Below are 14041 nucleotides of genomic sequence, written 5' to 3'. Positions count from 1 at the left end.
TGCAATCGACCAAAAAAAAAAAAAAAAAAAAAAACACACACACACTAGGACTGGCAACTGTCGCGCTCTAACCTCGCTTCCACGCACACATTCAGGACGCTGGGGGACTCACCGTCGTTACCGTGGAGTTTGGCGGCGTCGACCCACTTGCTCCAAGGCTGTCCCAGCATTATTTCTGGACTAGGCAAGGATCTCCGCTCCGCAACAGTCGCCATTGCTGTGGAGCCTTCTCCCCGCTGGATCTGCTGCTGCTGCTGCTTCAGCTGCTGCCTGGCCGCTCGGCGCTGCTCCCCCCTGACGTCATCCTCGGCCCTTTCCGACATTCTTTCCGCTACAATGTAACAACACAAGAGTCAGCGTTGGTCGCGCTCGGGATAGGAGGACTTTTTTCACTGATTGACACAAGGCAAAAAAACCAAAAAAAACCCGTGTGTTGTTTCGCCGCACCCGCCCCTCCACAACAAAAAAAAAAAAAAAAAAAAAAAAAAAGCTGTGTGTGGCCACTTGATACGCAACAAGTACAACGCTTGCACAACATATGACATACAATTAAATAATTGGTTGACTGGAAGTTAAACTGAAGGGTGACTGAATATTTATTATTACAACATAGGCCCTTTTTTGATTGTCTGTGCCTGACAAAGAATGAAACCAAACGTACTTTCAGTATATAAAGGGGGGTGTTCCACTGTGTTATGAGTCATTGGAAAGCAGGAATGATTAAATGTAACATACAAGCTGTGGTTCACTTGCTGGCTACCCAACAATGTATATTGTTGTATAGCAAAAATAGACAAATCTACATAATACATATGAATAAGTATGTTATAGAGTACTGAAGTTTGTTTTTTTAAATAAGCTACTTTAAAGTCACCTTCAATTCAAAAATGTGTGTTTCTTCTTGTTCTTACAGTTGGATGTCTGAACTTCACTGTGCAGAATGATGTATGTGCATAGTTTGACACTAGAAGGCTGTTTTCACATTCATCTGATCAAAGTGGAAAGTTTCTCTGAGCTCACTGAACATCTAAGTTAAGGTGTGCAACCCACGATCATAATTTGTGACATCACAACTAGTTTGGAAACCGATCCTGGTCCAGTATGCCGCTTACGCAAGTGGGATGTGGAAACTTGAAGCCTCCGGTGCACAAACACTGACAATGGAGTTTACAGTGAGGTAGGACACATCTTGTGTCCAGCAGTTCAACTTTTTGAATGGAAAATATTTATATAATCATTCTGGATTTTTAATGAGGGAGAAGAAGTTGATTTTCAAATTTTAAGAATTTCTAACAAGGTAACTGAACTTTTTTTGTGGAAAAAACACATCAGATGCAAATTATTATTATTTTTGATGTCATTAATCCTGTCTGGAGAGGATCTCTTTTACAGTATGCGATTGATGGGAGTGTTTCACAGCCTCTCTTAAATGTTCACATAGAAATTAGTTTAGTTGTTTGTTAGTTGTTATTACATACATTATCAATTATCAAAATTTGTGATTTTAGGCAACATAAATAAATAAAATGATAAAACATGACTGTATACCTTGTTCAATAAATAAGGATGCTCAATGTATAAAGTATAAGCTTACTTAACAGTGGTGTGACATGTGTAATTGAGTGGATGCTCGATTACTGTCTGCTTCCTGCTTATGTAAATTTTGAAAAAATCACAATAATTGTGATGGCTCTTAAGTTCTCGACTTCTTACTTTCTTTCCAGACAAAAAATATTTAAACTATAACCACACATATTTGCATGATTTTGCAATGACTGCTTACAAAAAATGTTTGTCATGTCTTGAATCCATGAATGTGTTTCTTATGCATAAACTAACCAACAGACTCTATAAGGAAGGTGCATGACCACATGTTTAATCAATAACTAATCCACAAATGGATTGACCATTAGTGTCAGAGTAATATATTTTGTCTGTGCTGTAGCTATTTACTTTGATGTGAGGCGTCACACACAAGAATATAAGAGAAGGATGGATAAGTTGATTTGGTATTTATGGATGATGGATCAGTGCCTGATCTATTACATTTAAGTCAGACTTAAATTATCATCAGTAGATGTTACTGTTAATGAAGCAGAATGTCTACAATAGAATAATGTACTACTGTAATTAATTAGATTTATGACTGACTTGAACAGATTCCCAGTTATCCTCAGTCAAGTTTTTTTACTTTCATATTCAAAATGAAATGTTTGTGATGTCCTCCAAAGATGCCCACATTCAACCAACAAAAAACGACAAGCAAGAAAATCAAGAAATGTATTGTCTTGTCAAAGACAAAATTAAGTGTAGTGACAGCTAATTCTTGTAAAGAGTATTTCACTGACTGGCCTGTCTTACAAATGGCATGAGCATGTCTTGTCTCCATCTGGTGCTGTTCTTTCTCTTTTATATGAAAGCTGTGGTGCTTGAATCTATTCAATCATTTTTCTTGTCCATTTCAAATCATCTGAAATTCTTAAGACACAACCATATGTCAGTTTGACAGAATAACAAGGCCAGTTTAAGCAGCCTTCCTTTTCTGATATCAAATAGAAGCTGTCTTTTTTTTTTTTTTTAATCCTCTTAATAAATAGCAGAGAAGTTGAATGTATTCCCAGCTGGTATTTACTCCAAAGAACCTTGAGCAAAAATGACCTGGACCCTTTTTACTAGTTTCAAGTTCAAAAGCTTGGTTGTGTCTTGTGTGTTGGGCTATTCAACAAGATGTGAAGACTCCTAACACTACAACTTAATCCATCTCTGTTAGGTTCATACTATGGGATGTTGAGGTCTGAATGTCTTCATCATGACGACTGTCAGTAACAGTTAAATGGTCAAAATGTAGACAGCAGAAAAACATGGATGCTTTGACATTACTCATAGGTTATTGAATGCATGGCTTGCAGTTTAGATTTGGGTTTACAATCCATCATCATCGTTATCAGTCACTTGACCCCAACAAATCTATACAGTACTGTACATAATACCATCAGAAAGGCACCTGATCAGTCCCAAATTGATTCTGCATCATGACAATAACCCCAAACATACAGCCAGAGTCGTGAAGAACTATCTGCATTGACGATAAGAACAAGGAGTCCTGCATGAGAGGGTTTGGCACCTCACAGAGCCCTGATCTCAACATCATGGAGTCAGTATGGGATTACAGAAAGAGACAGAATAACTGAGATGCCTGAATCCACAGTAGAACTGTGTCAACTTCTCAGAGATGCAGGAAACAACCAAGGGAATTTCTCTTTACTGCACTATGTTAATTAATAAATAAAAACTATTCATAGCATCATTGTTTTTAAAGCATCCTCACTTTACTTTAAGCGCTTAAAACTTTTGCACAGGACTGTTCAAAGGACCTTGGTCAATTATATTTTACTCTACTGGATAGCTGGTTACATACAAGTAGATAAGCAAATAAAACAAGCACAGTATCAGATGTTGTTGCATGACAGTGACAAGTTAAATATGTCAGCTTTAAGCACCTTGTTTTCTTTTGATACAGTGTTGCACTGTTGTGTTTACCACTGATTTAATATGCTATTAATTATCTGAAAGATGTCATTGTGGGAAAGAACACAAAGCATGAATAGCAGTTTTTCAAGAGGCATGCATAATCAGTGAATGTGTGAGTCACCCATTAAGCCACTTCCACATAATATAAAACGCTTGGGTGAGAGTATTGGTTGTTTGAAGGCTAGCCAAGGCCTTTCTTTCACTGGTAGTCCAGTGCTAGCCTACGCTAGGAAATCATTTCATTTATGACATGCTGATGTTTTACTATTCCTACATCTACAGTGATCAGCACTGACTTTTGGGTTCTGTGATGGGAAGAGAAATATAATTGCTCTTTAAAAAGGGAGAAGTAGAAATCACACAGTTACCTCAATGTCCCCTTTTAGACGTGTGATTAAAAGCAGTGATATTATGAATCATATTTAATATAATATTTAATGTATATAGGCTAATCATTTTTACATGCTAGTTTTTTTGCATCCAGTGTACAAACCAATCTAATAATATACATTTAATGATCAGAAAAATAGATACCCCTGTACAATATAATGCAGTCCAATACTAAAGTTGTTGACTATTGGAATTTGTAGTGCTGGATTTTTTTATTGAATAACATTTAAATTAAATGGGTTTTTAATATTTTGTCCATATATACACAAAGCTCAATAAACACAGACATGATCAATAAAATAAACACCTACCTTTCAATATATCCCACCAATATAGCATCAGTACAAACTGGAGCCTCAGAGGGCAAAGCCAGCTTGACAGAGTCCCAACAAGAAGGGAATTATGAATATTTCACCAAGGTTTTATTTATTGCTGGAACTGCATTGCATTTAAAGGTTGTTTTTTTTTTTTTTAAATGTACCTTGTAGAAAAGTATATTACACTGAGACCTACCTCTCCTCAAGCACACTCACTTCATAATAACTAAATCAATACTAAAAACACACTAAGAAGGAAGACTATGCTGTACATGAAGAAGTAATGGTGTGTTTTTATCCCTTAGTTTCCCATATCCATAAACAGGAAAACAATGCTTTATGTATGTGTGTGTGTGTGTGTGTGTGTGTGTGTGTGTGTGTGTGTGTGTGTGTGTGTGTGTGTGTGTGTTAAAAGTAACTTAAAGAAAAAAGTAAGTAAAAAAGTAACATGGTAACGCCCCTAAGTGACATCTGTAAACACATCACAATTGCTTATAATTTAACTCTAACTCCAACTGCAGAAATCACTAACTGACATTAGATTGTCATGATCGGAACTTGTGAGAACTTACCTCAGCAAATAAGAAAAAAAGGAACTTATTTTTAACTCAATCAGCAGCTCCTCATCAGTTTGGGTGATCACTGGCTGCCACACACACAGGAGAGGAAGTCTGGAGACACACACATTATGGGAAGATGAGTCAGTATCAGATTTTTTTTGCTATGTGTTAATCAGTGAATAGAGAATTGTAGAAAAAGGTTAGAACAATGTTTGGCCTTGTCATGGAGTTCATCACTAATAACCCAAACCTGCCCAGCCCCACAGTAAATCCCTTTTACATATTGAGGCTATAAGCTTTGAATCATTTTTTTCTTTTTTTCTAAGAAAATCAGAGTTTAAGGCGTGCACCTACGAGCATGATTTGTGACATCACGACTAGTTTGGAGCCAATCATGGGCCGGTACGCAACTTACACAAGTGTGATGTGGAAGATGGAAACGTCCAGTGCACAAACACTGAGAATGGATTTTACAGTGAAGTAGTGGACAGCAGTAAAGCTTTAGAAATAAAAAATATTCAGAGATATTATATTAATAGATTCTGGAATTGTTAATGAGGGAAAATTAGGAAAAAAACATCATAAACACCCATTTTTATTCAAAGTAGAGTATTTTATATACATATCTGGAGGGTTTTTTAAGGTATACACATAGCCATGCTGCTGTGTATGAATTACAACAATGTACTAAACATAGAAGTGATAACTGAGAGTGTAATAAGCAGGTTAATACATTCTGAAAATAATTGTGCAACCCTATGCATGAGAACTGAAAGATGTTTCATTATAAGGTCTGGATTATATTACACTACAAGTAAAGGCCAGAATGGAGAAATAAGCACATTTCCAAGTCCAAGACTACAGGTCACGTCAATGCCCTTAGACCTAAAAAAATGTAAATTGTAACCCATCTGTTACAAAATATACCGACAGGACAACATGTAAATTGTGAAAGCTATGTTGGGCATGGCTGACTCTGGCAGCTATCATCACGTGGAAGAAATATGATATACCTGGAATGAAACTTTTCATTCCAACAGTTTGCCAAAGGTGAAACAACAAACCCTTCTCACAGCAGACATTTTGACTTCTACTCTAGTAGGAAAAGCATTAAAGATGGCTCCATTTCATTTAGACAAGCCAATAAGCCAGTTCAGAATGTCCATTTTTATGTACGTATGTAAAAAGTAAAACAATGTCGTACAAAAATGGCACCTGTTAAATACTATATATTGTGCTCCCACTCATGGACCTGTCAAAACCTATGGGTAACTGTGTTTCAAAGGAAACTTTTTCTTTACTCACTATTATCAGGGTGAAAGGAAAGGGCCAATAATTCAAGATAATGTGCATCACCAAAACGGACCAAAGTGGTTGTGCTTCCTGGTCAAAGACTCGGTGTGTCCCAAACACACAAACATCTGGTGAGGTGCCCTGCTCTGCCATAGCTCACTCTGGTTGCCCTGAATCTACAGTAAGTAGCCATACAGTAACCAACAGGCCTCTGTCACAGTACACATTTTGACTTGCACAAACACAGATGTAACTAATAACATTAATAACTGCTAAGGTTCTACTTGCACATGTTCAGTGCAGTCAGTACTGTCTAAATGGGTGTTTGTATAATTGTCATTGACTCCCTAACCTTTCACACAATACACCATTCATACTAAAAGATAGAACTTTGACCTCATTGCTTAATTTATAAGAAACTGTTTTTCTTTGTTGGCAACAACAAAAATATGTCACCATCCACATACTTGCAACCTGCACTGCCTTGATGAGAGTAAATAAAGAACATCAAGACTGGACAGTTTTACAGTTAGAGGCCTTTGTTACAAATCTAACCCACAGAGGGCTTTAAGGATTGTTGTTGAATGGCATCTGTCCTCATGCAGATGGAGGGAAATTACTGCATATCCTTTCCTTTTATCATATGGGGCGGGCAATTTGGTTAAAATCAATATCACAGAATTAATATGAATCGATAAGAACAGTTTTCCAATATTAATATACAGTATATCACAATATGGCATATGTATGTGAAAATAACATAAAACATAGTCAATTGATGTTCAATGCAGTTAACTGCTCATAACAAACAAAACTGAAGGCTGACATTTAACAAGTCTGTTTCTTAGTTTTTATGAAAATCAGCTTGAAATTAGAGCCCGACAGATATATCGGTGAGCCGATATTATCAGCCGATATTGGCCTATCAAAGATATATCAGTATCAGTGAAAATGTGCAGTTATTTTTTTTTTTACATTTTATATAGGCAACATTTTATGTATGTTTGATCCTTTTTCTTAATTGAAGTTTAATATATGTATTTGTTTTGTTCTCTCTGTTTTTTTTATTCATAGTTCATTATAATTATTGAATTCCCAGCAGTGTTTACTGTCACTGTAATATATCAAAATCTATTACATATCTTTGTCACAAGTGTTTGATAACCACATTTGAGGGATCATTCTGTACATATAAGATTATAAATCATTTGGACAACAGAAACTTGGGGGGAAAAACATAACACAATATGATCACAGCATCATGAAACTATTTCCATGGAAAGTCAATAAAAATATCAAACTGTAATCCAGACCATACAAAAATCTATATACAACTATTATAACTTAGACATCAGTGTATATACTATAACACTGTTCTGCCTGTTTCTCTTATTTTGCACTATAAACATGCCAGTAGTCGTGGTTTAACTAGAAAAATGGTGGTTTGGACTCTAAGAAAAAAAGTGTGTCAAATGTCATTCCTTCAGAAGTGAAATACTTTTCTCTGAACGCCAGGTGCACAAACTTGACAGCACAACTCACTTAGCTAGCAGACACCAACATTGTTTTTTTTCCCAATAAGAGAAATTACAACAACAAAAAACTTTGAGAAAACATACATATTCATATAGGAGATGTGTGATGAAAACAGGCCAGTGTGGGTCTGTGACTGGCACCACCGTTACTACATTAGTCTGCTAGCTGAAACCTGTAGCAAGCCATGACTAGCGTTAGCGAGGAAGCAGGCACAAGTCACCAGCCGTCGGTCTGGATCGACAACAAGTTCAATCTTACCGAGCCTCTGGGTGCTCTAGGTGTAGACGTAACAGCAGGCAGGTGTCAATGAGCTGGATGCACTGGGAGAAGGGAACAGAAGACGGTGGGAAAGAGCGAGTGCAGTGCTCAGCCTCTGTGGAGGTCTTCACCTGGTGCTTCCATGTCTGTTTACCAGACTGCATTCTGGGAAGCGGACGTCACAACGCTAAGACGCACGCACGCATTCACGCACACTGTGACGAGTCCGCATAACTCATCATCATCAAAAATGATAATAATAATAATAAAATAAACGTTTTTCTATCATCATTATTAGCACTGCATTACCAGGTCAATCATTTGTCATGTAAGATATTACATTGTATGCAATACAATTAGAATTAAAATTGATATTAGTTTAGTTTAGTTTTTTATTTAAGTTAAAATGTATGCAAGATGATGCAGATGATGACGGACAATGTTTTATTTCACAAAGTGCTTCACAGAATACAAAAAGATCATAAAAACGTGCAAACAATAAAAAACTAAGGGAATTAAAAGCATATACCTATGTAATCAATGAGGCAGAAGAAAGAAAAGCAGTAAAAACTAGATTAAAACATAAAAGACCATAAAAATATTAAAGGAAAAATTACAGGCAAACAGATGACATACAAGAGAAACAATCACTAAATCAATTTAAGGTGAGAGAAAGGCCAATTTGAACAGGTGAGTCTTCTACAGTATTAAGTTTTAAAAACCTCTACAGAGGCTGCAGATCATAACCCTAAAGGTAGAGAGTTCTGCAGTGTTGGAAGCCACTACTTCAAAGGCCCAATCACCTTTTGTTTTCAGGCAGGAGCATGGGACAACCAGTAGGCCCTGGTCAGCAGACCTCAATGACCTACTGATTATATATGGATGGAGAAGGTCACATATTCGGGTGCCTTACTGTGTAGGGCTCTGTACGTGATTACAAGAACCTTAAAATGAATTCTAAACCTGATGGGTAGCCAATGTAAAGAATATAAAATGGGTGTACTGTGTGATCTTCGGCTGGACCTGGTCCACAGGTCCTGAGCACCATCTGAGATGGTTCAGAGATGATTGGCTGAAAGAGGTATAGAGGACATTGCAATAGTACAGCCAGGACAACCCAAAGGTGTGGATGATAATCTCCAGCTCAGGGTGAGACACCACAGATCTGAGTTTTGCAATGTTTAGGGAGGAAAAGTAGCGGGAAAAAACAATATTTTTTTGCGTTCTATTTCATAGGCCTTTAATACGTTTTTTTTAATTAACTCCTCCACTCAAAAATGTTTTTTTTTCTTGCTCTTACAGTTAGATGTTTTGTGCAGATTTTGACACTAAAAGGCCGTTTCACATTCAAGTGCTGAAAGTCGAAAGTTTCTCTGTGCTCATTGAAAATCAGATTGAATTCTGACATCATAACTAGTTTGGAGCCAGTTGTGGTCCAACTTACACAAGTGTGATGTGAAAACTTGAAGCCATTGCAAGTGCACAATGACAACAGATTTTTCAGTGAACTAATTCACCCTCATACACCACCATCACCCACTATGGACTCAATAATAAACATAAAGCAGAATTATTACCTTCCGGACTATGTTAACAAAAACTGAAAAAGCTTCATTAATGTAGAATTGATAGCAGAGCTGGTGTATTGGATTGCATTAGATTGCACAGATGAGTCTAATAAAGAGACCAGTGAGTGTATCATACAGCCATGTGACTATCTTACTTTTAAATAAAGCTTTAAAAACGCTTAACACGTGTGCTCTTCTCTGGCCAATCACCGCCGTCTATAGTCAGGGGCGGAGCGGCCTACTTTGTTGATTTCCTTCTGTTCAATAAAGTTTATTTGGCGAATACATCCATGGTAGAGACATGGGGGCTGTTACAGATGGCAAGTAACTGTTTCATTCATTTATTCTAACTCTGTTCAACTCCATGTGTAGGAGTGAATACCGAAGCTCTTAAAGTATCAATATGTACCCAGCCACACTGTCAAAAACGAACCAATTCTACACACAGACGCAGCTTGTTTTGGAAACAGCTAATACACACTAGCTTTGTTAGCTACAGGCTAGCTCAGTATGTATCTGACTCCTGCTGTCGCTTCTCCTCTAGATGAAGTTATTCGGAAGCGTCTTCTCATCGACGGGGACGGAGCTGGAGATGACCGCCGAATCAATGTGCTGCTGAAGAGTTTCACTAAATGGTGCAACTCTCCTGGGAGCCCGGAGGAAGGGTGAGCAGGCTCCGCAGGTCACGGCCTTGGACTTTGTCTTTAAGTGTCTCCGTCAAAGTATGAGCAGGAATTTACTTTAATGCATAAATCGTTTTGTTATGTTCAGATTCACACAGTACCAGAGGATGCTGGGCACACTGGCCCAGTGTGAATTCTCCATGGGGAAGACCTTGATGGTGTATGACATGAATCTTCGGGAAATGGAAAATTATGAGAAAATCTACACTGATATAGGTAGGAAATGTAGTTTTTTTCTCTTCAAGACTTTTGATATTTAATAGTTACACCTTCTTTCAATTATGTGTTTTCTACAAAGAACTACATAATTTTTCTTTTACCTTTCACTTGATCTGGTCTGTTTGTTATTGTTTCTAAACAAGTCTCACTCAAGGAGAAGTCTCGCTCTGAAATATATATTCAGCTAAATATTTAATCATGATTTTGAAAATGTCTTCGATATAAGATTTCAGAGTGAGACTTGGTTAGATACAATAACAAACAGACTGGATCAAGTTAGAAGGTATAGAACAACGTTTTATTTCACTGTATGGTCCTCTACAAAACTTATAAGAACTATCTGAGCCTGTCAGTGGCAAAAACAAGCACCTTATTTGACGTATATTGATGGGGTGTAATAGCCCTGTCAGATTACATTGCAGCCCATTTTGCGGCTGCTGGCTGCAGCGATCTTCCTCAATACTGAGACACAAAATGATGGGAAAAGAATGTAACCAGGTTGGAACGCAATAACCTTTAACACCACTTTCTTGTTCACATTGCAGAACAAAATATCACGTCTGCACATGAGAAGATAACTGAATGCAAGAAAGAAATTCTGAGAGCAAAGAGAATACGAAAGAACCGCCAAGGTAAGGACATTACACAAATAGTTATTTTGCACTCCAGATCGGTTCACATAGTTGCTGTATTTGCAAGAGAGTTGGTGCTTGTGCTGAGGATGTTAGAATGGCAAAGGCCCAAATTCATAAAAAGGAATTTTTACGAATAATTAAACAAAAACATGCCTGGAATGACTTACTTTGTGACATTGTTAATTAAGGGGATATTAAAATGTTTGTATTTAAAACAAGCCCACCCCACCTCTCCATAGAAGGCATAATTGCTTCAGTAATAACGAGCAACAAGAAGATGCTGATATTGTATGGCTAAGATACTATTACTGTGTGCTAACAAATTAGTTTAATATAAGGCTTAGAAGACATAATTATTTAAGCCAGGATTCTAAAAAACACACAAGATTTATATGAGGTATACTAGACACTGATTTATAAAAGATTTAAACAGTTAACATTTCTGCATCCCTTCACTCCATCCAAAAACACTGATAAAAATTGCTCAAACTTAACTATTTGCCCAAATATAAAACGACATTTAATAAACACTTAATATTCAATATTTATGTAGATTTAGCCCCATTCACTGTCCGTATACACATATTTACCTGTTAAGCAAACATGATATCAAATACAAAGAAAGGAAATGTTAGCTTACTGTATATACATTCGAACATTAGGCTTTACTTTAATGTCTGACAATGACAACATCACTGCTGACTATAGTTAATGCAGGTCAATTTGATGCTAGAAACTCAGATTAATTTAGCTTATATTGAACGCACCTCGTTGGCTGCTTTTTACAGAAGGGAGGAAAATGTCCTTAATTTCATTTTATTTCTTAAGTGCATAATATCGATGTTATCATGTAGCTTGTTGGGGATAAAGATGTAAACCTCATTCACAACTTTATAACTGACTTAAACAACTTGGATAAATGTTTAACATGACAGCATCCATACCTGCTTTGCATTGGATGTGTGACTATAATAGTTCCCCTGAACGTTAGTTACTTCAGCTACAGCCACTTTATCTTGGTAAGCTATTCACACCAACATATACAAATTATCTATCAGCTACACTCAGAAACACCTATTACTATGGTACTGATTTTAATTTTTTAAACACCCCAGAAAAGGTGCACTTTCTCTCTGGGAGACCAATACAATATATACTTTTTTTTTTTTTTTTTTTTAATATCCGCAAATATCAGATAGTATAAACACTAATACCGATATGTCTGTGATAGGCCAATATTGGCCGATAATATTGGTTGACCGATATATTGGTCTGGCTCTAGTTCGTTGTGCTGGAGTTCTTTGAAATCCAAAGGTGTTATTGGAGTTATTTCATCAGCCAACATGAGTTTCAATGAGTTTATGGCACTAACTGTACACAAGTTATCTATGCTTATCTTCTATATTTCCATACTTACAATTAATAGTAGATAGTTTTAGAAAAGATGGTGGCAATAAAGGTCGTCAGGATTATCAAAACTATATTAGTGGTTAGTTCGAGCTAGTTTGATTTTCTGCTTGTTCTAAAAATGTTCTTTTTTGTTTTGTTTTTCTTTCCTTCCAGAGTATGACGCTCTGGCTAAGGTTATCCAGCAACACCCAGATCGTCACGAAACGCTCAAGTAAGTCAACCTCTGTCGTTTGTTTCATCCAGATATTGATAAGTTGTTCCGCTCCACATGTCAGAGCAGTCTTGGTTGTCATAGTAATCAGATTATGTGTTTACAGACAGTTGGAGGCGCTTGACAAAGAACTCCAGCAGCTGTCTCACATCAAGGAGAATGTAGATGCAAAGGTAAAGCCAAATATATATTATTTCATTGCTCTGTTATTCCAGCCTGTAATGTTTTCATTTGAAGTGACATCTCATTTTCATTTTTTAATCTCCTTTTTGTCCCATTTAGTTGGAGTTGAGGAAGAAGCAGTTCCATGTGCTGCTGAGTACCATACAGGAACTACAGCAGACACTTGAGAGTGAGTTACATTGTTGGTGCTTTTAACAAGCTTTCAATCAAATTCAAGGTTTAGATCTTCAGGCGCCTTATTTCATATTCTCAATAGAACTAGGAAATGTTCATCAGTTTCATTTGTATAGATACCTTTTCCACACAAATCATTTTCATCTTTCCTAGATGACGAGAAATCAGACAATGATGACAACAATCATGAGAGCCCTGCAGAGAATGGTGAATGACCATGAAGTGGAATAAATGAAGCGAACCACTTTTACATGATTTTGACTTTGTCTAAGGTTACTTTTTGTATGTATTTTTGAATAAAGTTTGATTTTGATTTTGACGATTGTCCATGGATGTCTGGTTCAGTTATTTACAAAAATTATGGAATTTTAGATCCATGTCTGTCTGCATAGCTCGTAAGAAGTAGGCTATACAATTCATATCTGGAATAATTACCCAAGGTTTCCAGGCTATGAAAATTCACTGTATGCAATAGAGATGGTTGAGAAAAACAATTATTGGCTATCAAAATCTATATCTCGATAGTTCTACGACCGGTGCAAAGTTACTGGAGTGACCAATCAACTTTGTATTCACATCCCAGATGCACCCCAGGCCCTTCAAACCACATCTGCCTGTTGATTGCAATTATATCATGTCAGATCAAATATTTGGTCTGTATGGAGTATGTTGTCAAATCAAGGGAGTCAAATATGGTATTGTCATTATTATTTCCTCAATAGAACCACAGGGGGGCGCTAAAGTACAACGTTTTACTGTTCTGTTCGTTACTTTTGCAGTCATGAATCAGTTGATGTATAACGTTTTCTACATCCATCAAGCTTGCAAAAAGTCAGGATAGTAGATAAAAGCAGCAACACGATCTTAAAAAGTGTTATTTTTATGGACATTAGAGAAATGACACATACAGCTTGTAGACTCCTACCAGGAAAATGAATTAAAGCACTGTACTGTACCTAAGCGTGGCTGCATCAGTGCTAGAGGAAAGGAAGACATCTTGCTGACCAAAATCAGTTTATGTTTATCTGTTTTAATTCACGAATTTATGTCGAAAATCAGTTAAAACATAAACC

At 36.8% G+C, this 14041-nt stretch overlaps 2 protein-coding genes across 3 annotated transcripts in view; one reads left to right on the top strand and one right to left on the bottom strand.

Moving 5' to 3' along the window:
- LOC133977578 (ataxin-7) overlaps nt 1-8022 on the bottom strand; it is a 28731-nt gene extending 20709 nt beyond the window's left edge. Inside the window, exons 1-3 of one of the 2 annotated variants that reach the window (XM_062415778.1) lie at nt 7886-8022; nt 4811-4909; nt 113-331 (exon numbers count right to left, since the gene is read on the bottom strand). In XM_062415778.1, coding sequence (XP_062271762.1) covers nt 113-323 — 211 coding nt within the window. In that variant the 5' untranslated portion in view covers nt 324-331; nt 4811-4909; nt 7886-8022. Of the gene's footprint in view, nt 1-112; nt 371-4810; nt 4910-7885 lie in introns of those variants that run through there. The other variant, XM_062415779.1, reaches the window with a different exon arrangement.
- Nucleotides 8023-9728: 1706 nt separating this feature from the next.
- Nucleotides 9729-13287, top strand: thoc7 (THO complex 7). The gene is made up of 8 exons (XM_062415824.1): nt 9729-9773; nt 9998-10118; nt 10225-10352; nt 10901-10987; nt 12554-12611; nt 12718-12784; nt 12894-12963; nt 13122-13287. The coding sequence occupies exons 1-8, from the start codon at nt 9755-9757 to the stop codon at nt 13181-13183; spliced, it is 612 nt and encodes a 203-aa protein (XP_062271808.1). The 5' UTR covers nt 9729-9754; the 3' UTR covers nt 13184-13287.
- The last annotated feature ends 754 nt before the right edge of the window (nt 13288-14041 follow it).

This window comes from Scomber scombrus, chromosome 3 (genome assembly GCF_963691925.1).
Source record: "Scomber scombrus chromosome 3, fScoSco1.1, whole genome shotgun sequence".
In the NCBI taxonomy this organism is placed as follows: domain Eukaryota; kingdom Metazoa; phylum Chordata; class Actinopteri; order Scombriformes; family Scombridae; genus Scomber; species Scomber scombrus.
The sequence above is the reverse complement of the archived record's forward strand: the minus strand, read 5'-3'. Positions and strand labels throughout refer to the sequence as shown.

Bases quoted from the DNA above. Each gene is read 5' to 3' on its own strand.
- thoc7 (XM_062415824.1), top strand. The intron at 10,353-10,900 runs GTAGGAAATGTA...TTCACATTGCAG, and splicing joins GAAAATCTACACTGATATAG to AACAAAATATCACGTCTGCA. The intron at 12,964-13,121 runs GTGAGTTACATT...CATCTTTCCTAG, and splicing joins ACTACAGCAGACACTTGAGA to ATGACGAGAAATCAGACAAT.